General features: G+C 50.0%; 1 protein-coding gene across 3 annotated transcripts in view; it reads right to left on the bottom strand.

Moving 5' to 3' along the window:
- KIAA0513 overlaps positions 1 to 24,602 on the bottom strand; it is a 54,179-nt gene that overhangs the window by 8,666 nt on the left and 20,911 nt on the right. For 2 of the 3 annotated variants that reach the window (XM_084905596.1, XM_084905597.1), the window contains exons 2-10: positions 13,491 to 13,995; positions 10,608 to 10,707; positions 9,470 to 9,543; positions 7,437 to 7,507; positions 5,581 to 5,770; positions 5,002 to 5,042; positions 4,437 to 4,515; positions 2,475 to 2,552; positions 1,277 to 1,306 (exon numbers count right to left, since the gene is read on the bottom strand). In XM_084905596.1, the coding sequence (XP_084761722.1) occupies positions 1,277 to 1,306; positions 2,475 to 2,552; positions 4,437 to 4,515; positions 5,002 to 5,042; positions 5,581 to 5,770; positions 7,437 to 7,507; positions 9,470 to 9,543; positions 10,608 to 10,707; positions 13,491 to 13,819 (992 nt within the window). In that variant the 5' untranslated portion in view covers positions 13,820 to 13,995. The remainder of the gene's footprint in view (positions 1 to 1,276; positions 1,307 to 2,474; positions 2,553 to 4,436; positions 4,516 to 5,001; positions 5,043 to 5,580; positions 5,771 to 7,436; positions 7,508 to 9,469; positions 9,544 to 10,607; positions 10,708 to 13,490; positions 13,996 to 24,602) is intronic. The other variant, XM_084905598.1, reaches the window with a different exon arrangement.

Here is a 24,602-nt window from a genome sequence, read left to right as displayed (position 1 = left end):
ACCCAGTCCCAGCCGAGTTCTAAAGCTCCCAGGGGGCGGGACATGCATCTAGACTGCAGCAGTGGGAACTGGAGTGACCAACAGCCTGCAGAATGGGGAGTCGTCACAGGAGGTGTTCCCACCTGAGGTCACTAATGGCACCGTAGCAGTTTACAACGAGGAGGAATAATACGGAGGCATCAAGCTGCCCTGGAGTGGGAGCTGACCCTTCTGCCCCCAATTTAGAAGCCACACCTGCCCCTCTTCCAGGTACAGCCTAGGGCACGTTTGGGTGTCGGGAGCAGGTCTGAGGTGTGTGTGGTCAGACCACCTCTGCCCCAGCGAGAAGGCCTGTGAGGCCCAGAGGCTGGCCTGCTCCCGGGCTGGGCACTGAGTGGCCGGCGGCCACATGCCCCCACCCTCTGGCTGAGGCGAAGGAGCCTGCTCCAGGAAGCTGGTCACCACCTCACCCACAGAGGTTGTGCGAACTCAGGGGCTTTCTCCTAAAGGAGATACTGGTTATGCCTGCATGCCCCTTTCAGAGCCATAGGAAGGCTGCATAAGAAACAAAATTTCTCACAAAACAGTAAGCACCAAAATTACATTACTGATTAAAGGAAGCATGTTGAAATCTTTGTATCAGAAGCGATATTTTGAAGAGGCAGTATGACAAAGGAAGTCCAACAAATAGAAAGTTCTATTAGAGTCAGACCCCACCATGGGCTACCAGTAAACAACCCCATGCTAGGCCTTTCTCTCGGGGACCCCTCATGCACACGGGCTCCGTAGGTTGGGAGAGAGAGCAGCTGCCCCTTTCTTGTGACTCCCTACCCTGTTACAGCGGCGAGGGTCTGGCAGACCCCTGCACACCCGAGCGTGTGACTGAGTGTCCCCTGCACCTGCCCCGGGCTTCGGAGCCAGGATTCCAGTGTGACAGTGAAGATATGGGTGTGGCTGTGAGGTCGGCCTGGAAGGAGCCAGAGGGGCCGGCGGAAAGCTTGATTTGCTTGAAATTGGAGCTGGAGCTGACTTTCTGGACTTCACCGTTCTCTCCTCTCTGAACTCCCACTGAGCCTTCTGGGAGGTCTGGGCGCCTTGTTTCTTTCCTATTTTGGGGTGCTCTGTCCTTGGAGAGCTCTCACCCATCACCAGCCTGGCCACCAGGGACCCCCGCCTCACTGCTGGCAGCCAGTGCTGAGTGGCCCCTGTGTCTGGGCTCCGGCCACCCCCGCCCACCCTGAGGTGGCCCTGAGGGGACCCGGCACTGTAACATGGACAACGTCACGTGGACACACACCTCTTCTTCTCCTCCTCTCCAGCATCCCCTCTGGAGCGGCAGCAGAAACAGGTCAACAGAGGAACATGTCAAAGTCATGCAAGATATGTGGATGGAAAAAGAGAACAAGCGGAAGAAGGAGGGTTATTACAGGCAGAAGCGGAGAAGGACAGAGAGAGGCGGCGTATTTGAGGTAAATCTGCTTCCTAGGGATTTGAGAGCTAAGCAGCAAGAAACCCCATTCACCTACGAGCATCTGAGCACTTCCTTCTGCTTCGTTCCCTGGCGAGTGTAGAGTTCTCTCTAGAGTCCTCGGGAAGTGCCAGCAGCCTCCCCCGACCCCCGCGTGCTCCCTCTGCCTCCCCAGGAGACTCAGCCACGGCAGACTGCTGGGGCACAGGCAGGCCACCTCGCTCCCAAACAGGTTTCACCTGCAATTCCCTCACGTGCTAGTGGGATGAAGACTCAAACGGCAGGATCTGACCTCTCTCCAGCCAGGGACCGAGGTTAAGGGGTCTCCCTGGGGTTAGGAGGGAGGGGATTTATTTTGTTAGTGAGAGAGGTTCAGAGGTTTCCAAAGTCCCCAACAAGGGCGCTGCTGCCAGTCCTGCCCACTGTGACCAGAGAGAGAACAGAGCACCAGCCCATGGCAACCTCAGCTCACTGTGACCAGAGAGAGAGCTGAGTGCCAACCCCTCACTGCCACCACGTGCCACGTGCTTGGTGAAACGGTTCACCCAAGGGGTCTTCGAAAGTGGCGAGACCACTCCCAGGGAAGCTGGGAAGGGCTGCAAACCAGAGGAGAAAGTTGAAAGCAGCAACCGCATTTCTCCAGATGTTCAAGCAAAGTCTGGGGGTGGCGGCCAGCCCTGCACCCCAGGATCCTGCAGCAGTGGTTCATGCTCAGGATTCGGACTTCTTACAGAGAACAGGCAGAGTGAGCCCGAGGGGTCCTGAGGGGTCCATTGAGGGGGAGTCTGCGTTTCGTAGGAGAATCAGGCTGAGTCATGCCAGCCCCAGGACAGGGAGAGCTCATGCAAGTCCCCCACCCACCCCTGGAGTTCTGCGCCTGGGCCTCAGGCAGCCTGCAGGCAACGGCCCGGGGCTGCAGGAGAGAGACCCGTGGACTCAGCCGTTCTTCTGCTCTCCTCTTCAGAACCAGGGGAAAAGCGCCGCCGGGTCCTCTTCCCCAGAGCGCCAGCCCACGCGTTGCTCCTACCTGGTCGTGGGGGACCGCTTTCTCCTCTCACAGTGGACAGCATCGAAAAAGGCTGCATTCCAGAACCTCAGTGTGTGCCTGTGAAACAGAGACACACGTCACTCTTCCCCAGCGGTGAGGGAGAGGCAGCTCCCGCCCACCTGAGCGGGGAGGAAGCTGTTTCCAGCCACATCCGGATGATGGACAGGTCTCGGAGAGGCAGGGCTGAGATGGGAAGACAACTGAGCCTTACTCCTAAATCAGGTGCCTCCCTGTGGCTCCCGGTCCACCATCATGAGTGCCTGGGTGAGGTGCAGGCAGGAAGGAGGCAGAGCTGGGTAACCCTGGATTCCCCAGGTCAAAGCTGAAGCCACTAAGGGCAGGAGCCCTTTCCCGCTTCTCCGTCTCCCACTGAGGCTCCCAAGAGAAGGCAGGGGGTTCAGAGAGATCTGCTTTTCCAGAACAGGTGCTGATGATATAAATGGAACCTGGCAGGGACAGGCTATGTGCAGAGGGCAAACATGTTTATAGGGACACACAATAAGAAGCATTCCTCTTAAAGAAGATCAGGCTCAGCCAACCATGGATTTGGTGGGTGGGCCGAATCTGGCTGCTGCCTGTGTCAATCAATGTTTATAGGAACATAGCCCCACCTACTCACTTACATACCCTGTTTCCCTGAAAATAAGACAGCGTCTTATATTAATTTTTTCTCCCAAAGTTGCGCTAGGTCTTATTTTCAGGGGATGTCTTATCTTTCCATGCACTAGGTCTTATTTTCGGAGGATGCCTTATTTTCGGGGAAACACGGTAGTATCTAACATCAAAGTTGAGTGGTCGCCTGCAAAGCCTAAAATATCCATCGCCTGGCCCTTCAGGGCTGGAACCCTATTGCAGGTGATGAGACAGCCTTCAAGTCAAGGCCCAGGGGCTGTGACAGGCTGGTCAGCTTCCACTTCTCCCTGATTGCCCTTGAAAGTGGCCCAACTCAGATGGGGCCTCCCCAGGGAAGTTTCTGGACAGCTCCAGCCCTGCCCTCTGGCCAGGCCCTGGCTTTGTTGTGGACAAGTTCTCCCACAGCTACACTGTGGCCTCTGAGGGAGGGCATGCCTGCTACCTGGGGATCCAGGTGCGGTGCATTGCCTGCTGTGAGGAAATAAATGTGGGGATGGAGAGGCTGCAGAGGGATTAGCAGCCCAAGTGCTCATTTGCCCTGACCACTGGCCTCTCACTTCATCCGCACCTTTATATAAAGTGGCTTTATTGGGATATAACTCACATACCATAAGTTCACTCTTTTAAGCATGCAATGCTTAAGTGGTTTTGGTATATTCACAGAGTGGTGCAACCATCACCACCATCTATTTCCAAAATATTCTCATCACCCCATACCCATCAGTAGTCACCCCTCATTCCCTAATGCCATCAACCCCTGGCAACCACTAATCTGCTCTGTCTCCAGGGATTTGCCTGTCCTGACACCTTAGATCAGTTAAATCACACCATCTGGTCTTTCGGTCTGGCTCCTTTCACTTAGCAAAATCTGTTCCAGGGTCACCACGCTAGCAGGTACCAGTGCCTCGTTCCTTTACACGGCTGGGGACATCCATGGTATGGATATGGCACTCTGTATCCATACGGCAAATGTCCATAGGGATGGACAGCCAGATTGTTTTCACCGCCAGGTTCTTAGGAAGAATGCTATTGTGAAGATATATGCACAAGATTTTGCTTGAATACCCGTTTGAGTCCATTTCTGGAGTGAAATGGCTGGTCATAGGTAACTATGTTTAAACTTCTGAGGAACTGCCAGACTATTTTCTAAAGTGGCTGCCCCAGGTGACAATCTCGCCAGCAGTATATGAGAGCTCCAATTTCTCCGCATCATAACCAACCCTGCTATTGTTCATCTGTTTATCTGGCTATCCTGTGTGTGTGAGTAACCTTCATTTCTGGTGTGACCCAGGTGCCAGGGGGCCTTACCAGATGGGCTGCTGCTTCAGGTGCGTGTACAGGTAGATCTTCTCCCCCTTCCTCTCCTCCTCCGGGCTGCACACGGTCACTGCGGGAGGGGGAGGAAGACTGAGCATGGCTCTGGTTGCAAACCCCATGGATGCTGCTGAGGCCACTGCTGCTCCCCAGCGGCCACGGGCAGGCCCACTTCTGCACAGTTGAAACTGCACGACAGCGTTGCCACTGCTTGTGGGCAGTAATGAGGCTCCTCACACCTGGCAATGACCCTTTCTGAGGGAGGGATCCCCGGAAGGCTCCTGCACCCCCAGTGATATGTCCCTGAACATCTGGGATAAGGAGCTTAGTTTCCGCTTCCTCTCCCTAAGGGACTGGCTCTCCTACGGAAATTGAGCAAGAAGACAGACCGGAGCTGAGAGGGACTGGAGAGTCACCTACGGCAGCGCCTTGTGCTGCAGGGGCAATGCAGCCCAGGACAGTTAGGCGCCTGCCTGTTGGTGCTGCTAGTTAAAGGGGGGCTGGTGGGAGAATCCTGCGGGGCCTGGGTTTTGGGACCGGGTAGCTGGGTGGCACTCACCAGTCTTCTGCGGCTTGTCCTTGGGCTTGCTCTCTTCCTCCCTGGGGGAGAGGGACCATGGCAGTGACAACATGACCCCCACACTCTCTCAAAGAAACTGCTTTATACTGCTGAAACGGGACTCAGTCTCACAACCAGTGTGTACATTTCATGTGGTTTTCTCTAAACCAAATTTTGATGAAACCAATGCTACATTGGTCAATTGCCAGTCTTTTTTTTTATTTTTTATTTAGGCTTCTTTGTGCCATTTTCTCTGCATTCAAAACTCTGCCATTTCCCTCCCGCCAACTGACAATGTCCAAGTGCTCCTCATCCATCCAGAAAGCACAGACCCACAGGGGCCTCCCTGCATGTCGACGAGCAGAACCCATTTGGAAACTCTAGAGAACTTGGGGGACAGGGAGGCAAGCCGGGCAGCTTCTCGAGCCGCTCCCGGGCCCCTAAGAGGGCCAGGGGTGAACAGACTGTGATTAGCAGGCCAGTACCTCCTCTCACCTCGAACTCAGTCACCTCTGCTGTTGGTCACGCCTGAGCGCTGCCCCTCCCCAGTGAGACAGAAGCTCCGCAGGCGACACTTACTCGTTTTTCCTGACCAGCGGCCCCAGCCCCCCGAAGAAGCCCTTGACGTTCTCCGTCTTGGCTGTGTTCTTCAGCAGCCGCTCGGCGATGTCCTTCTTCTCAGCTAACCAGCTGTTGGCGGACTTCAGGTAGGAGTCGATGCTCCCTGCAGGCTTCTCCTTGGATTCTGAGGGAAGCAGGTGTGGTTTGCCTGGAGGCAGAGGAGGAAGAAAGTGGGAATAAGAACCGCATTGTGCAGCAGCAGCAACAAAGGGCAGAAGAGACGCCTGCAGCTTGCACTCTGCACGAAGGCACCCTGACCCGGAGCCGCTCTGATGTGGTGAGGAGGCCTCCTTCCACATGGCCGGACACGGACACGGCAGCGAGAAGACACAGCTGCGAGGTGCCCCAGGGAAGACGTGAGCCTGGCACCTTCTGTCTGGGGCATCACTAAGCACGGACTGCACAAGAAGTCAGCCAGGTGCCACAGGGGCCAGAGGAGAAACAGGCAGGGATCCAGCCCCAAAGCAGCACGCAGCCCAGAAAGGAGGTGAGCAATGCACACAGTGAGAGGCAGGGAAGGCAATGGCAGAGGCCAAGGCGGGGAGGGCGACAGAGGAGGGGTATTTCCTTGTGGTGGGAGGAGGCGTGCAGCTTCCAGACAGGCTGATGGCACCTGCGTGGGGCCTCAAACAGGAGGGTGCTGGGTGAGGGAGACAGCCAGAGGAGGGTGCCCTGGGAGGAGGAGTGTGAGTGGAGGCAACACAAGGAATGTCCCTTTCTTAGGGCAGTGTATGCACCTTCAGGCCAAGACCCCCCTGCAGGCCAAGCATCCCTTACAGGCCAACGTGCCCCCTACAAGCCAAGGTGCCCCCTATAGGCCAAGTCACCCCCTAATAGACCAAGAAACCCCCCAGGCAAGATGCCCCCTTCAGGTCAAAAGTGACCCCTTCAGGTTCAGGTGCCCCTATAGGCCAAGGCATCCTCTCCTCATTTCAGCTGCTCTGTGCACAGATCTGACTCAGATAAGTAGCATCTAGCTGTTCTAGGAGAAGAAGGAGCCACAGGTTGGATGAGGGGTTCCCATCTGACCCAAAGGCGGCCGATCAGTGGCCTAGCACCAAGAGCCTGCCCAGTGGTGGCCTGGCCAAGCGCAAGCAGTCAGACCAGCTGCTGCCAACAGAACTGAGGGGCACAGAGAGGACGGCTGTTGGAATGAGGAGGGTACAAAGCCAAGTTGCAAGGAGAGGGATACACACAAGATCAACCCTTGGGTTACGTAGAAAGGGTGGAAAGGGAGGCAGTGCCCTGACCTAGCTCCAGTCCCCATGCAGGCCTACCAACGTCTCCTTCCGTGGCCCGAATGAGACTGTTGTAGCAGTTTAAGACATACCAGACATCTCTGCATACCAGAAAGCCCCAATGGGATGAGCCAGGAGTGAGATCTCAGCATGAAGAACAGCCTGCACTCTGCATGAAGGCATCCTGACCATGCCTGGGAGTGTTTCCCAGCCCAGAATCCAGACTGCTTCTCTCACCTTCCCGCAGCAGCCAAGCCTAAAGCTTGGCTTACGTCCAGCAGTGCCTGCACCATCATGAAACGCCCGCTGGAGGTGTGTCCTCACTTCCCAGCAGCTGGAGGTTTCCTTCACGCTGTGGCCAGTCAATGACTTTACCCACCAGGTAGACCATGTCTCCTCCTGCTCAGGAATCTCACTCCCTGCTCATTCCCTCCCTGGCATCAACCTTCACTGTCTTCTGGAAACCTCACAGCTTTGCCTTTGGTCAGAATAAATCCTCTCTTGATGCCAGGTTAGACGTTGACAAGTCCTGAGTTCCCAAGTTTGCCCTCCACGTGAGCCAGGCCCATGTCTTACCGATGTGGTAGTAAGTGAAGCACATGGTCATGAGGTTCTTGGCAGGCCCAAAGTCATCCATCTGATGGCACCTGAAATGGGAAGCAAGGTTGACTGGCTAAATAATCACCCCATCTGATTTTCTTTTTTTTCTTTCTACCCGATCTTTTTATTCCAAGTTCATGAAAAATTCCTTTACAAAGATGCCCAAATTAATACCTCACTTCCCAGATGCTACTTAGGAGAGACAACAAAAATAACAGCCCTTGGTCCAGTTATGTGTTACGTGAGTTAGATATTTTTTAATCCTCACATGAGAAGTGAGGATATTTTTTCCATTGATTTTTAGAGAGAGTGGAAGAAAGGAGAGAGGTAGGAGAAAAAGAGAGAGAGAGACACATTGATTGGTTGCCTCCCACATGCACCCTAAGCAGGGCTGGGATTGGACCTGCAAGCCAGGTATGTGCTCTTGACTAGGAATCAAACCTGAGACCCTCCAGTGTGCAGGCCGACATTCTAACCACTGAACCACATCAGCCAGAGCTAGTTTAATTTTTAAACTTTGAACAAACAACGATTGAAGAAAAAGTCAATAGGAATGATCTAGACAGTGGATTTGGGTCATATTTGTTGCTATTTTAATATAAAAATAATTTAATAAATTTAAAGAACTAAACTACTAATAAAATCATATAGACTAAATAAAAGTAAAAGCTCAAGTTGCTAATAAACTAAAATTATAAAACTCATATTTCAAAAAATTAATAAACATTTCAAGATATTATGAAGTTTTGTTTTGCTTGCAATCCTATAACAATATATATGCTCACAAAGTAATGGAATGATTGTGTGTTAGCAGGGTTGAAACTTGAATTTCATTTTCCCCCTCAATTTTATTTAAGGAAAAATGCAAAGAAAAATTGAGAAGTAGATAAGTATGTTACTGTGTGGAACAGGCCCAATCTACACAAACTATGGGTTCATGAAAACTTCTGTAGATGCAAATGTCTGGAAGTTGAAGAATCTTGTATCTAAGAACATGGTGCACACGAGACAACATGAGCTCTCAGCTGAGGCGGGGCACACCCAGTTTCTCCTCCCACCTCCCCCCAGGACTATCTCCTGAGCTTGGGGTGTTCTGGAGAAGCACAGGAGACACAGATCCTCGACTCTTTTGCTCACTTTCCTCCGGTACATGCCCCATGTTCTGAGGAGACACACGGGATTAATATTGAAGAGAAGAGCTACGTTTCTGTTGTGAGAAGGAAGGGAAGGACAAAACAGACATGGGGACACAGGACCTGCTTTGAGGCCACAGTGAGGTGATGGGGGAAGGATACTAAGTGACTGTCAGACCAGCCTCTTTTCCCACCCACAATCCATGCTGTCTACCTGGATCACTGAAGCCACTGCTCGGCTTCCCCCAGGCCTAAAGGTGTCCCTTAGATTCATAATTTGGAGGACACGTCACCCGCTCTGATACAAGTCCACGGCGTCTGAAGCAGGCCTGGCAGTCCTAGAGCCGTGGGGCCCAGGAGGAGAGCCTGGGGGTCCAGGGGCTGCCTCCCACAGCTGCACAGAGGCAGAGGGACCCTTTCCACCCCCACCCACATACTGTCTACCAACGCCTTTGTGAGAAAAGGCCCAGCAGTGCCAAATGCCTTCTCAGAGCAGGCTGTGTCACCCAGTCGTATCATTAAGTGGGCGGTTACCTAGCTTGAAGTACTTCACAACAGGAAATCAAGAAAATTTCAGATCTCTGCTGGAGGAGGGTGAGGTCAGCTGTGTGTAATCACAGCCTGCCCTGGGACCTGCGTGAGGGATTTACTCACACCCAGCTGCACCCTCCAGTCTCCACTGCAGGTAAGGCTTCTCACTAACCCCCTCCCATAGCTGCTGGTCACGACTTCTCCTTTTAGCTGATGCTGGGTGCATCACAGCAGCTGCGAGCTGATGACTCGGCGTCTCTTACTCACAACCGGGTTATCATCGGGAAGAGAGGAAGAGAAGACAAGCTCCTTAGGACAAAGGCTTTGGGCAACAGCATTACTTACTCGAACAGGACCACGGCAAACGACTGCACGAGACGGTAGAAGGTCGGCTCTGAGACACACTTGGAATTGCAGCGCTGTCGGGGAAGAGGGCAGACACGTCATCGGGCAGCGGGTGGCAGAGGCACAGAGCTGCTCAGAGGGGCTGTGGGCTTACCTCGCTGAGCATCTCTTAAGGCAGCGGGGTGAGAGCCCAGGACCATGCAGCATCCCCTGCTCTGAGAAGCCAGGACCCCGGCAGGTGCTGGCACCCATCACAGGATGCAGCTTTTTGGAGCACAGGCAGATGTTTCACTGCATCTCCCAGGAACTTCACCCCTCACCCTCACACAAAAGTATGGAGGGGCAGAACCCCAAATGACAACATTGGCTATTTCTGGATTGTAGGTTTATTAGTAGTTTTTCTATTTGTGCTTACTTGCACTTCTCTAATTTCTCGTTGAAGAATAAATTATTTGGGAGAAAAATACTTTAAAAACTAAGAACTTAGCTGAAACCAGTTTGGCTCAGTGGATAGAGCGTCAGCCTGCGGACTGTAAGGTCCCAGTCAAGGTTCTGGTCAAGGGCATATACCTTGGTTGCGGGCACATCCCCAGTAGGAGGTGTGCAGGAGGCAGCTGATTGATGATTCTCTCTCATCGATGTTTCTAACTCTCTATCCCTCTCTCTTCCTCTCTGTAAAGAATCAATAAAATGTATTTTTAAAAACTAAGAACTTAAACCACTTTATAGAAGAAAAAAAAAAAGGAATCCACTGGATATTTACAAAATTTAATTCTTTTCTGAACTTACAGGTGTCATTGTCCTGAATATATCTTCAGAAACACTGAATATTGTAGGCTATTTAATAAAAAGATGCATGGACATAACCCACATGCTTTCCTGGACTCTCATGTGGTGGGCAGGCCAGTTTCCCACTCATTCCCTCCCAGCTGGGCGTCCAAATGAGCTACATGCCACTTCCCACTATCCTAAATAGGCCTTTCAGAACATCTTGAGGTAAATGTTACTTTTTTTGTCTGTTGGGTCATTTCCCTCAACTCCTTTCTCCTGGGTGGAGGAGTTAAAAAGAAAGAGGATGCTACATATCACCAGCCCCCTCCCCATCAACGCCCACCTCTCCCACCACGCCTGCTCTTACCTGGGCGCTCACGTATCGAGCAAACCACTCCCGGCCTTTTCCACTTTCACTGCTGCAGTACTCCCCAAACTTGGCTTTCTCCTCCTGGTCCAAGTCCTCCCTGAAAAAAAGAGCAGAGGGAAAAACCTTTCAATCCCCTGGGACAAAAAAGGTTACCGTAGGGCAGGGGTCCTCAAACTTTTTAAAGTGGGGGCCAGATCACGGTCCCTCAGAGAGCTGGAGGGCCGGACTATATGAACTACTAATTCCTACTGTAACACCTCGGCTGCGCTCACTGCCCAAAAAACCTGGCGGGCAGGATCAGACTCCCCTGGGGGCGGCATGTGGCCCGCGGGCCGTAGTTTGAAGACCCCTGCCGTAGGGGAAGAGGAAAGAGAGGAACGCCAGCTGAGTACAGCTGCCTGAACTCTGTCAGCTCATCTTCACCCTCTGGGCAACCCTCTCAAGGAAATGGTGTAATTTCTATTTCAAAGGTGAGCAGACTATGTATGGGGGGGGGGGGTGCAATCGGAGATATATAGACATTTATGTAATACCTTAATCAATAAAAAAGAAAATTGAGCAGACTGGCTTGGGGGACCAGGCACAGCTGGGGGGCGAACAGGGACTTCATCAGACTTCCTGGCTCCCGATGCTCCTTCTCCCTGGTCCTCCTGCCTCCAGTTCGGTGGTACAAGAACTAACAAGGATGACCTGACCTCCTCTGAGGGCTCCTTCTCTAGCCTACTGACCTCCAGTGCTGAAGCCAGCATGGACCCACCCACTGAATTCAAGGATGCCTCAGCCTCAGTAAGACAAGCATCTGATGCCCCTCCCACCAATCAGAAGGCGGGTGTGGTTGCCAAGCCTCTAAGCTTCTGAAAAGCTAGTCTGCTCACTTCTATCCACTCTGTGTGAGGGATGGAGGCTGGGGGACTACAGTGGGTCACCATTCACCATCTCCAGAGCGGACAAAGTGCTCACTAATCTCAAATCACTTCTGATCAGTCTTCATGGGGACGAATACTCTGCCCAAAATTCAATGACTGCAAAAATGAAGTAGAGGCTGAAGACCAATTGGCTTATCCAATACTTCATTTATTTAAGGTTATGTAGAAAACATCTTGGTCTCATTTATCCCCAAACACCAGATGAAATACGAAAATTTGCCAGCCATTTGCAGCGATTTCTGGAATGCTCTTGAAAATGCATCCGATCCAGCTGTCCATGTTCCCTGATGCCGACAGGCTGTCACAAACACAGACCAGCCTTCCTGGCAAACTGACAAGCTTCGAGCTTTCTCCCCTGTTCGTTAACTGGGTGTGCTCAGAGAAAGCTGACTAATGCCAGTGTTAGTCAAACAAAATAAACAGGAACCCACATCTACTGCTCTCCCAGAATGCATTTAAAATCAAACATACATGATTTTTAGATAGTCAAATAGATGGATTAGCATTTGAAATTTTCTCTTTTTTAACTGCATAGGAAACTGAGGCACAGCTGAGTTTGCTTCCAGCAATGCCAGTTTATAAACAAGGGACCTAAATCACGATAGAAAAGAATGTATCCTTTGCCAAGTGTCAACAAGTAGACACCTTTACTGCTTTAACGAAATTGGAAAACTTCCCTTTCTCCCAGAGCTCCTCAGATGCTTTGGGTCCACAAAAGATAGTTTGGGCCCAGCCAGCATGGCTCAAATTGAGCATTGACCTATGACCCAGAAGGTCATGGTTTGATTCCCAGTCAGGGCACATGACCGGGTTGTGTGCAGGAGGGTGCAGGTGGCAGCTGATCAATGATTCTCCCTCATTATTGATGTTTTCTATCTCTCTCTTCCTCTACCTTCCTCTCTGAAATCAATAAAAATATATTATATTAGAGGACTGGTGCACAAAATTCTTGCACTCAGGGGGGTCCCTCAGCCGGGCCTGCACCCTCTTGCAGTCTGGGAGCCCTCGGGGGATATCCAACTGATGGCTTAGGCCCGCTCTCACCACTGCTGCTGGGCTCGCCAGCCATGAGCCTGGCTTCTGGCTGAGTGGTGCTCCCCCTGTGGGAGCACACTGACCACCAGAGGGCAGCTCCTGCATTGAGCACCTGCCTCTTGGTAGTCAGTGCATGGCATAGAGACCAGTTATTCTGCCATTGGGTTGATTTGCATATTAGCCTTTAATTATATAAGAGATATATATATATATATATATATATATATATATATATATATATATATGACAGTCTGAGTAGCAAGACTTTCAGCCTTGAACATGCTGCTGTGAATGATGCAAAATCTCCAGTCAAAACCTGCCACCCCTGAATTTGGGTTTGTTTGCCTTCCCTGACCCTTGGTTGAGACAGTAATTGCATGAGGCAAGAGAGCTAGAACCTATCCACAGACTCCCTGCTTCTCCTGCATTCTAACTCTCACCCCCACTTCCTGTTGCTCCCAATGCCATGCTCCTTACCCATCCCTTCAAGAACCGTGAAAGGAAGGACAGAAAGAGGTGCGAGGAAAAGTTCCCACTCTAGCAGCTGCTTACGGCTCATCACAAGGAGCATGACTCTGATATCTTCTTGCCTTATATTGCCCCTAAATTTAATGCCAGCTAATAATTTCAGCCCCCTAGCCAAGCATGACTCTGGCATGAAAGTGCGCAGACACTGGGAAAGCAAAACTAGTGTCCTTGGATTCAGCAATGGTGAGGTAAGGGTGTCGGTGGAGTGGTCAAAGCAGTGGTGGGGTCAAACAAAGGGTGAAAAGTCCCCACCTGGTTCTATCTGTAGCCGGGGTGGGGCTGTGAACCACAGGGGCGGCCCATCACTGGCTGGTGAGCGGCTGGGAGCCCTGGCCCAGGTGATGCTCTGCTCAGGGACAGAGCCCACAGCAAAGAGGCCCCGGAGACTTACCCTCCGGAGAAGATCTTCTCCACGTAGCCGCGCATGAACTCCCTGAGCTCCAGGGCCTCCTCATCCTTGGCCGACTCCGTGCTCTGGTTGGAAGAGAAGGACTCGTTGGAGGAGGAGCGGCGGTACTGGTCCCAGGATGGGTGAGAGGGCGACTCGCCCATGTTGTTCTCGCTGTCTGCTGACTCCGTGGTCTCACTGTCTGACCCGCCATCACCCTGGGAGCTGTCCCCATCCTGCAGCTTTGCTGGCAGTGCCTCCGTGGGTGAGGAGGCAGATGGCTCCGTCTCGAAGTCAATCAGCGAGCCCACGGGGACCTCTGGGGCCTCCATGGCTCGGTGGGCTGCCTAGGAGGATGCCAGCTGGGTAGGTCGGAGGACTGGATTTCCAGGAGTGTCACTGGGAGCTGGAGACTCCGAGGGAGCCTGCCAAACACATGTGAGTTGCTTGGCAACTTCTGGCCACCAGGAATGAATCCTCTGGGGCAGCTGACGTGGCCCTAAGGCATCTAGGAGGGAAGCACACACACATGATCAGCAGGAGGGCAGCTCCTTGTGTAAGGGAAATTCAGCACTGAGAATCCACACTTAAATGAATGAACTAGGTTACCAAATTCCCTGTAAAGAGAAGAAGCCCCAAAATTCCGGAATTTGGGACCTCTCTATACTCCCGTCATTCTCCTCTCATCTGCTTCACTGTTAAATACCTGGTGTGTACACAGTAGGCACTCAGTAAGTATTTGTTGAATAGGTGAGCACATAAATACCAACAATCGGGATTTCTCCAAATAGACTTCAAGAGGGCTGCGTGTGCCAGCCCTCTCTCCACTCCAGACTGCCAGACTGAGGACAATAGATAAAGTCTGACCCAGACTAGACACCTGCTGCCCACTGTCACTGGGATCAATAGCTGTGGGAGGTGGGTGTTGTCAGGAGTCTCAGGAAAAGAGGCTTCTGCTATATATCCCTTCTCATCATCCCACTCAAACCCTCCAAAAATTTCTTTTTTTTTTCTTTTTTATTGATTTCAGAGAGGAAGGGAGAGGGAGAGAGAGATAGAAACACCAATGATGAGAGAGAATCTTTGATTGGCTGCCTCCTGCACGCCCCACACTGGGAATTGAGCCGGCAATGCGAGCATGTGCCCTGACTGGGAATCCAATTGTTACCTCCCAGTTCATAGGTTGCTGCTCAACTACTGAGCCATGCTGGCCATGCCCCTTTGACAATTTCTAGCATCACTGGCCATCTGGACCCAACCTCTCCTTTCCCCCTTCTCCCTGCACTACAGCCACCCTGGACAAGGACATTTGCCTTCTGTTATCTGTCCTATTACTCTTCCTTCTTTTCTATCTTCCTCCCTCTCCACCCAGAATTCTATCCATCCCTGGAGGCTTGGCTTAGCTCAGCTCTTCTGAGAAGCTTCCCTATTTAACCCTGTTGAGCCCTGGCATTTTACTTATACTCATTTATAATTCTGATTGTTTGGCAGGTAGATATTAGTCTTTTTGTTTATCCCACCAAGTATAACCCCAGGAGGGTGGAGCAGCCTTAGCCACCTCTGTAGCAACCTGAGTACCCAGCACAGTCTTGACTAAATAAGTGCTCGTTTACGTTTGCTGATGATGAAACAACCTGACCATAGGCATGCTCTAAGGATCCAGAGAATTGGCGACACAGGCTATGTAGTAGCAGAGCTGGGGACAGAATCTCTGCTTGTAAACCAGGTCTCCTGACAGCCAGTCTGGGAGTCCTGACAGTTCTGGGGCCCTCCCTTCCAGTGTCTAAGCGGGAAGAAGTCCTCTGGTTGCCAAAGCCCCCCCAGGCAAGAGCACATCCCGAGCCAGGGCCACATCCCTCTCCTCCCTTTTTTCCGACCCCAATGTCTGGGACAACACGCAACAGATAGAGGCCACTGATTTTGATGAACTAATGCATCTTCTGAGGGTAACAAAACTGCATTTACTGCCTGCTAAGAGCTTATCGATCATGGGTTTCTCCAAATTCTCCTGCCTTGGGTATTTTTAAATGCCCTTAGTCAGAAAGATGGAATGGCTGGCTCCTTGTCATCGGAATGGCAACAGCACACCCTCAGTAGAGTCCTAAAAAGCTTGCCTTGGTCCAAAAAAGAGATCCATAAACCTCAGTGCAAAAGAGCTTTTTGGGTGAGAAGAGCAACAGGGACTCTTAGGAGCTCAGATCAGAAGGCTGGTGACTTGGACAGCCTGGGCTCCCCTCTCCCCAGCCTGAGCGGTGGCCCCTGCTCTCTGGGCTGGGTCTCCCCATCTGAGACATGGAGGCCAGGTTAGGTCTCTAAGGTCCTGCTGGCAGTCGTGTTCTCAGTATCTCTGCACAACAGAGTCACACCTATAACACACCTACTATTAAAATGGAAAATCACACACTAGAAAAATGTTTGCAGTCACTATGATAGGAAAACTGAGTCAATCAATTAATATTATAAATTAACTCAACCCAGCTTAAAAAAATCTATATTCTGATAAATACTAAAAAACCTATATTCCAACAGATATGCAAACTACTCAAATAGGTAAGGCACACAGAAAGAGTCACCATTATTAAATGCTTAGACAATTCTTCAACACTCATTAAAACAAGTAGGTGCCATCTGAGATTATAAAATTAGCAAAAATTTAAAATTTATAATCTAAATGCTGATGAGATTATGATAAAACTAAATTTTCTTAACAACCCTGGTAATAGGGATAAATACTTTAAAAGTCAATTTCTATACTGTATTTTCCAGCATATAAGACGACCCCCTAATTTTCAGTTGAAACATAGGTTTAGGCCTATATTCACTGTATAAGATTACCCCCCTACTTCAGAGGCAACACCAGTTCTTTTTTTAATAGACCCCCTCTCTGACTCTGGCCAATCTGAGCAGGCTTTTTACTAGAACACTGTAGCTTCGGGTACAGAACATGTACACTGTGTTCTAGTAAAAAGCCTGCTCAGATTGGCCAGAGTCAGAGAGGCGGTCTATTAAAAAAAGAACTGGTGTTGCCTCAGAAGTGGGGGGTAGTCTTATACAGAGAATATAGGCCTAAACCTATGTTTTAACTGTAAAATTAGGGGGTCGTCTTATACGCCGGAAAATTCTCATTTTTCTCTCCTCTAACCCAGAAATTTAAATGCTCAGAATTTATCCTAAGAAAATAATTCAAAACACTAAAAAATAGTTATGTGAAGAAAAATGCTCATTGCAAATTGAGGGTAAAATCTAAATATAGTAAAATGGCAAATAAATCCAACAATTTCATGTAATAGTAATCAGTAGATGTATAATTAGAAAACAATTAGAACGTCAGTGAGTGTTCACTTTAAAGTTAAGTAAACAAAATATTTTATGGTCAACAAATAAATATTTTATGGACAACAAATAATCCTACTGCATGCCACCCTCTGTTCCGGATTCTGAGAATCCTGAGTGAGTGAATTTTAATTTTACTGTAATTACAATTAGGTATACATATGGAAAAGACTGGAAAACAATACAAAAGTGTATTATAGGGCTGGCACAGAGGTAATTTCCCCTTTTTATTTTGTTCTTTACCACAACAATGCAGTATGCAACCAATAAAAATCCACAAGGAAAAGGAAACAAGAATCTCGAAACATTTCAAGTGGTCAGAGGGCTGTGGCTATGTACCAAAGCAGAACCCCCACCGCACAGGAGGTTCAAGATCAGACCCAATTATCATGGTTATTTCTGGTCCAGCCTGAGGCTCATGAGAAGCTCTCCCAGCGCAGTCTCAGCTCGAAAATCCTGGGAATGCGTGAGTCACCCTTTCTTTCCCAGGAGCCTCCTCTGTGGGCTCAGGAAGGAGGGGACGAAGTGAGGCGGAGAGGCCCCAAATGAGGGCCCAGGCCTGAGCTCCAGGCAGGCACTGGGCTTCAGCACTCGGGCCCCAGGGGCCTGTGCACTGTCATCTCATGTGGCAGCCCCGGGCCCCTCAGCCCAGGTTGCATGTCTCTCTGGAGAGAAGGCCAGGATGCCAAGCGCGTTCACAGAACTAAGGGCAGGCTGAGGGTGGTTGGTGCTAAGGCCTTGAAGCCACCCCACCCTTTTCCTCCAGGAAAAACATGTAATTCCGGGCCTCTGTGCAGGACACGGTGACAGGCACTCTGAGCACCCCAGGATCCCCACCTCAAGGTTACAGAGCTTGGGCCAGCCAGAGAACACAAAGTAAGCGCAGTGGGAACGGACCTCACTGTCCCTGCTCAGACCTAGCCAGGTGCTACCATGCAGGATCTCGGACCCCAAAGAGCTTACCAAACAATGTTGAAATCGACTATGTGAAATCTCCCAATTCTGCAACCTTGGCAAGTCATTTAAATTTACTTCAAAACACGTCGTTGGCCAAAGAAAACACATCTGTGGATCAAGCCTCAGCCCATTTGCTTTGTTTTACACACACGGAGACTCTCAGACCCATAGTAGATCCAGCCTCTGACTCTCTAGGTTTTAAATTGTGGCGGAGCCTCTGCAGGTCCAGCGTGTGGATATTAAAAATACTTCTCTACAGGCTGGAAGCAGGACAAACCTTCCCACAATTGCACTTTTACAACTGATTTCCTAAACCTTATGGCAGAGACTTATGGCAGAATCTCCACCAACCAAATTAGGCTAAAATTCCAAGTCAACCTATAACTTCCAATGGCTTTAACCATCTATTCAGACAGCAAATATTTATTAGGCAGCTGTAGGCATCAACTACTGTGCAAGGAGCTGGGATACAGCTATGAACAAGGCCATATAGAGTGTGTGTGTGTGTGTGTGTGTATGTGTAAGACCGGGGGAGGGTAAGAGACATTTAATAAAAACCCAGATATAGTTTCCAGGTGATGATGTCCCTGAGAGTTCTGAGAAGTGGAGCTTCTTTGGACTGAGGGTCAGAGAGGCTCATATTTAAGCTAAGACAGAAGATCGTCTGGGAAGACTTGAGGGTCTGCTGAGCAGAGAAGAATAGTCTGGGCAGAGGGAACAGCCCTAAGTAGTGATGGCTTTGGCAAGTTCAGGAACTGGGAAGGCTGACGAGGTAGAGAGCAGCTGCTCTCAGAGAAGAGGTTGGCCAGGTGGGCTGGGACAGATGTGCAGGGAGGGCTTGTTGGCACGGTGGGAGCCTGGAATGCAGTGCAAGGGCGCTGGGCAGCCATGGGAGGAACTGAACACAGGCAGCTGCCATGGACAGGAAGAGAGCAAAGGGGCCAGTGGGCACATCTGGTGGGAGGTTTCCAGACCTCCTGTGGCCACCTCCTTCCACCCAGCCTTTTCCCGCCACAGGGGGCCTGGCTGCAGAAGGAACTCAGAAGGAGATTGCCTTCTTGTGGCTGCTCAGCCACATCCCCGAGGGGCTTTGCTCAAATCTGATTTCCCCAACACCCCAGCAACCAGAAGCAGGACTTCCCCAGAAACTTGGCCTTGAGCAATCAGATGAGGTTTCCTGGGGGACAATCCAGAACTTTCTGTAACTCTGCTCTTTGCCATTAACCTCAGGCAGCTCCCTCTTTTTACTGTCCCCAAGAACCACTTGGCATGCTGCTTCTCCCACAAAAGGATTGAAATACCTCATTGGACCAACATATATAACACATGGGCTCATGTTTATATCTACCAAGTTTATCTCCCATTTTACAACATCAGTAAATCAAGGCTTGAGAGGTAAAGGAGGGGGGCCCACCACACCCAACTCGGAAGTGACAGGGCACAGAATCTAAGCACAGATCACCTGCAAAGACCAGCATGCTGTCCTTGTAGCCACCTCCCTGGTGCTCCCCCGAGGACACATGTCTAGCAATGGAGCTGCTAAGTCAGAGGTTTGCACACTATGAAGGCCATGATGGTTTTGCCAAACTACCTTCTCCAAAGTCTGCACTGTGGTGAGATATACTTGGTGGGTTTTACATTTGCACCTTCCTCTCAATCATAAGCCCAAAACACTGCCATACCCCGAATTCAGAACTCGGATCTGCACAAGAAGGCAGGTGCACTGTGCAGACAAAGGACCTGGGACCGTGAGGCCAGTGTCTTTGGGGAACCAGGACACCCCCTCACCTCCAGCTTTTGACTAAGGCGTCTGGTTTGATCACTTCACCTGATGACTGACCCACATAGAGAAAAACCAACCTCTTCTTTCTCGAGTGTCAATCCACCAGTCAGACTGGAAAAACCATTTAAATCTGCGTTGGTTTCCTATTTTGGAAAATGTACACTTGAATTTCTGTTTAACCTAATCATTTGGAAGGTCATAGAAGTCAGCATGTAGGGGCTGTGCTAGCCCCTCCCAGCTCATGGGAGTAAGCTGAACAAGATTCCGTGGCAATGCGAGAGAGCTGAAGAAATAAATCAAGGTTGATATTATCAGAGCAGTTGATACTCCCATGGCACAAACATGTAAACATGGTTCATTCTGGACCACTCCATCAAGCTGCTAGGGTAGTGTTGGGTTTTTACTCCCACTTTAGAGATAAGAAGTCTGGGTCTGGAGAGAGGTAGGGTCACCTGTAAGTGGGTGGAGAGCAGCACTGCCTAGTGGTCAGGACTAGAGGTCAAAGGTCCCTTGCAGACACTGCCTGAACATCTGCTATATTTTGGCCTCTCTTCAACCACAACTTGAATGTTATCTGCTGGGGCCTCCTGTAAAGCAGTGAGCTAACCTCCCCATAGAAAACCTATCTTGCTTTGCCTACGTGTGGTGGGGGGCCAGCGAACGTTATGAAGAGCTGCATACCCCTGCCCAATGTGGGTTACTAGACTAAAAAACCCTCTATCCTGAGACCCCAGTTCATAAGACTACAGCCCCACCTGCACCCATGCCAACGCTTTGAACAGAGAGAAAGTGAGGATGTTAGGTGGGAAGCAGAGTATTAATAACTCTCTCTCCACAGTCACCAGACTCATGATAACACTGGGACTTAACCCTTGAAGGACCATTCACTTCATCGATGTGGGCATCCTACTTCATTGGTGCAGCCTTCTTTGACTAATGCACCCACCATTCAATTGAATGTCCTCTGTGGGTTTCAGGAAACATGCCCAAAGAATCCCAGAAAAGTAAGTCTGTTCTTCCTCTGTAGTCGTGATCATAAGGTGTTCAGAAGAGCCTGTCTCTGCATGATCTGTGATGGAAGAGAAGGGCCAGTGTGGCTGGCTAAGGAGGCTGATGAGCCCAATCTCACTGAGCATGGGGCCAGGGCTTGGCCAGGAGCAGCCTTGGGTCTGATGGCATCTTCTTAGCTGGATGTCTTAGCTTTATGCTGCCCAAGACTAGAGGAGACAGCATGGCCCTCGGGAACACCCAGTGCTCACCACAGGAGGCCCAGCCCAAGGAGCTGAGAGGGGAGGCTTTCCACTTAAAGTTGTCGTTCTCAAGCTTAGCCGGACACCCAGACACCTGAGCCAGTCACAGAGGTGTTATTACCATGAGGAAAACATGGTAATAACTTGACACTTGCTGGATACAAATCAAAGCACTAAATCGAGCAGTTTCACTTCAGATCACCCTACATCCCTTTAGATGGTACCGTGCCTCTGTGAAGCTGGATTTTCAGCAGTTTCCCATGATCAAGAGCAAGTGTGGCTCCCATGATAAAGATCAATGTGGGGCAGGAAAGGAGATTGGCCGTGTTCAATCTGACTCCAAGGATTAGAAGTTGGAATGTCCCATTAGTAAGTAATTATGGCATAAAAGAATGAAATAGAAAGACTTTTTAAATGTGTGGTGGGCTGAATAGTGGCCCTACAAAAGGACTTGGGAGATAGGATTAAGTTCGGAACCTTGAGATGGGGAATGACCCCAGATTATCTGGGTGGGCCCAACATAATAGCAAAGGTCCTTATAAGAGGGAGCAGGAGGGTCAGCATGAGAGAAGGGATGATGCTGTATGGAAGGTGGCGGAAGGTGTACAAGCCAAGGATGCAGGTAGCCTCTGGGAGCTGAAAAAGGCCAAGGAATGTGATTCTCCTCTGGGGCCTCCCAAGGAACCAGCCCTGCCCACACCTGATGTTAGCCCAATGAGACTGCTTTTATTTTTTGTCTTTTTTTATTTTTAATTTTTTATTCTTTATTGATTAAGGTATTACATATGTGTCCTTATCCCTCCATTACCCCTCTCCCCCATTTCCCCGCTTGTGCTCTCACTCCCCTAGTGTCTGTGTCCATTGGTTAGGCTTACATGCATGCATACAAATCTCTTGGTTGATCTCTCCCTCTTTCCCCCACCCTTCGCTGCCTTCCCTCTGAGGTTTGATGGTCTGATTGGTGCTTCTCTGCTTTTGAAGATCTGCCCCGCTATAAAATAGCAAATGTGTTGTAAGCCACTAAGTATTTTGTGTGTGTTTTTTTAAGCAGCTAGAGAAAACTAAAGCCACAGCTAGTATGTTGTTAGGACATAAATACTTATTAAGTTGCTCAACTATTAGGTATTTGTTTTATTTGTTTTAGCCTAAGATTCTAGAGGGGAGAGGGGGGGAATGACTGAGACACAAAGATGCTGTGGAAGTTTGGGAACCTCTGGCTTAGAAAGAAGACCAGGGAGCCAGTGCCCAACAAATCCCTTCTCTGCCACTGACCTTCCAACCGGAATCTCACACTGTCCTGCCAAATGGATTCTCCCCAGAACCTGGTCAAGCTTGTGGAGATCACTTTGTTTTATTTCCCTTTATTAGAAATATATTGTCAGAAAAAAGGTTTGGAAATAGAAAAGAGGAATAAAAACCTCTTTTTAAAAAATATGTTTTTGTTTATTTCAGGGAGAGGGAGAGAGAGATGGGAACATCAATGATGAGAATCATTGGCTGCTTCCTGCATGCGCCCTACTGAGGATCGAGTCCACAACCTGGGCATGTGCCCTGATTGAGAATTGAACCATGACCTCCTGGTTCACAGGTCAGAGCTCAACTACTGAGCAACACAGGCTAGGCAGAAGAAAAGCCTCTTGATCCCACAACCCCAGGTCCATTTCTGTGTGGTCTTTTCTAGTCTTTGTCAATAGGCAAACTTTTCTTTTCTTTATTCCTCTCTTTCTTTCTTTCTTTTTTTACCATTTCAATGCCAAGAGAAATCTGAATTATTTATTTGCACCTAGCCAGTGGCTACCCCTTTTGAAGCATTTACAAACATGAAGGCACCCATTGAATAGAGTTCTCTGGTCCCCTGAAGAATACTATATTTCAAACTGACCTAACAGAGGTCAACTATCAGTCTTGTTTTGGCTGCAGGAATTAGGATAGACAAACCCTGCCTTAGATTTCTGGTCTTTGGGGCTGTCTTGAGATAACTGAACTTGATCATTTACTAGATTACTATTATCTGCTTTTGTTCAGCTATTAAGTGACATAATAATGAACAGTTTCCAGGAAAACCATGCCTCGCTGAAACAGCTGGAGAAGAGATGAGGGAGAAGAAGGAAGAGGAGCCTTTCAACATGCTGTTCAATGCAATCGCCCCGTAAGGAAAGTGCTGTGAACACAATGGATGAAACGTAAATTATTCAGCTTCCACAGAACGCCCCTCAGCTCCCTGTGCACCGGGCTCTGCCCTGGTAGAGTCTGGGAATCAAGAGATATGGGAACAGCTTCCATCCCCCTCCCACAGCCCTCGCAGCCGGCAGCACACAATCTGCCTCCCCGCAGTGGCAGAGACTCCCCCCTGCAGCTCCACCACACTCACCGCTCCCCCGGGTGCCCCAATCCTTGCAGCCATTAGTCAGAGAAGGACCCCAGTTGGCTGGCCTGGGTGGGCTGTGGCGAGGACACCCAGGAGCCCCACAGCACAGCCTGGCTCTCCAGCCCAGCCAGACCGCAGCGCAAGCCCAGGCTCTTAAAAAAAAAAAAAAAAAAAAAAAAAAAAAAGTGCTTCCTGTTGCTCAGAACCTCATACTCTGAGACCACAAGGTCTGTCTCTGCCAGGGGCTGCACCGCTCGCCCTAATACAGCTCCTGACAAACAAACGCACTCATCATTTTCTGGCTGGCTGATAACTGACATTGCCTTAGAACCAGGAACCGAGACTTCTGGGCATTTGGGGCTCTGAGGCAATAGTCGTTCTAATGAATGAATACATGTCAGTAAGAAGAAATGTCACAATGTCTTTTTAGATGTCAGTGTATTCAAGCAGCTATTCAGACATGAACTTACATCCATTTGTCATGGATCTAGAGCTACTTACAAGCCAGTGGAATCAAAGAAACCCAGGGCTGCAGCTGGGCAATGAATGCAGTGGTGTTTCCTGGCAGCCAAAGCAAAAATAGGAATCGGACTAGGTCATACAATTCTTTTCATTCTGACAAATTCACCTGCAGAGTAATTTTTTCCAGACACTGAGTTTAAAAAAATGAATTTGTCAAGGAGGCCCTCAAATGAAAAGACACTAATTATTATAATGAAAGTTTCAAGGCTCTTGAAGAGATACAGAGATGTTGAAACTTGCGTTTTTTAATTGACTCCCCCAAAATCTGAGGGCATTCATTAAATGAAATTGGAACAAGTATCTGTCTGGCGGGAGCATGCTACCAGGTGAAGGTGAGAAGCCCCTGGTGATACGGGGACGCAGCGTCACACGCCAGGAGACGTCACCGTCAACATGCCCGGAGCTCCTCTCCCTCCAGCAGCAGATGTCCCCACGGGCTTTTGGCAGGCACTGGGTGATCACAGAGTGTTCCTGGCTGAACTCTCTGAATAGCACCTGAAGTGCCAACATTCTAATTTGATAATCAAAACGGAATCCCTGTGGTGAGGTTCCCAGCGGGAGAGGATTGTCCTTCTGCTGTGAGCCTTGAAGAGGCTGACTGATTCCCTGGGATACAACAGCAGCGGCATCTTAGGCAGCTTCAGGGCTTCCCTTGTGGAGAGTTAAGACTCGGGTGAACACAAGGACAGCGGCAACTCCACCATGCCCCTCCACCCCCGTGTGCGGGCACATCTGGGTCCCACACAGGATGGCCTGCTCACTGGCAGCTGGCCTGACAGAGCTAACCCCCTACACTGGGAGCATGTCTGAACTGGCAACCGACAGAATTCTACTCCTGAGGGTCAGGGCTAGTCTCCAGTTGGCTGCACCTCTTCATGGCCCAGAACAGTGCCGAGCATGTA

Source organism: Pipistrellus hanaki (genome assembly GCF_964339955.1).
Source record: "Pipistrellus hanaki genome assembly, chromosome: 15".
Classification (NCBI taxonomy): Eukaryota; Metazoa; Chordata; class Mammalia; order Chiroptera; family Vespertilionidae; genus Pipistrellus; species Pipistrellus hanaki.
Note: the sequence above shows the minus strand (reverse complement) of the source record. Positions and strands in the feature narration are given on the sequence as shown.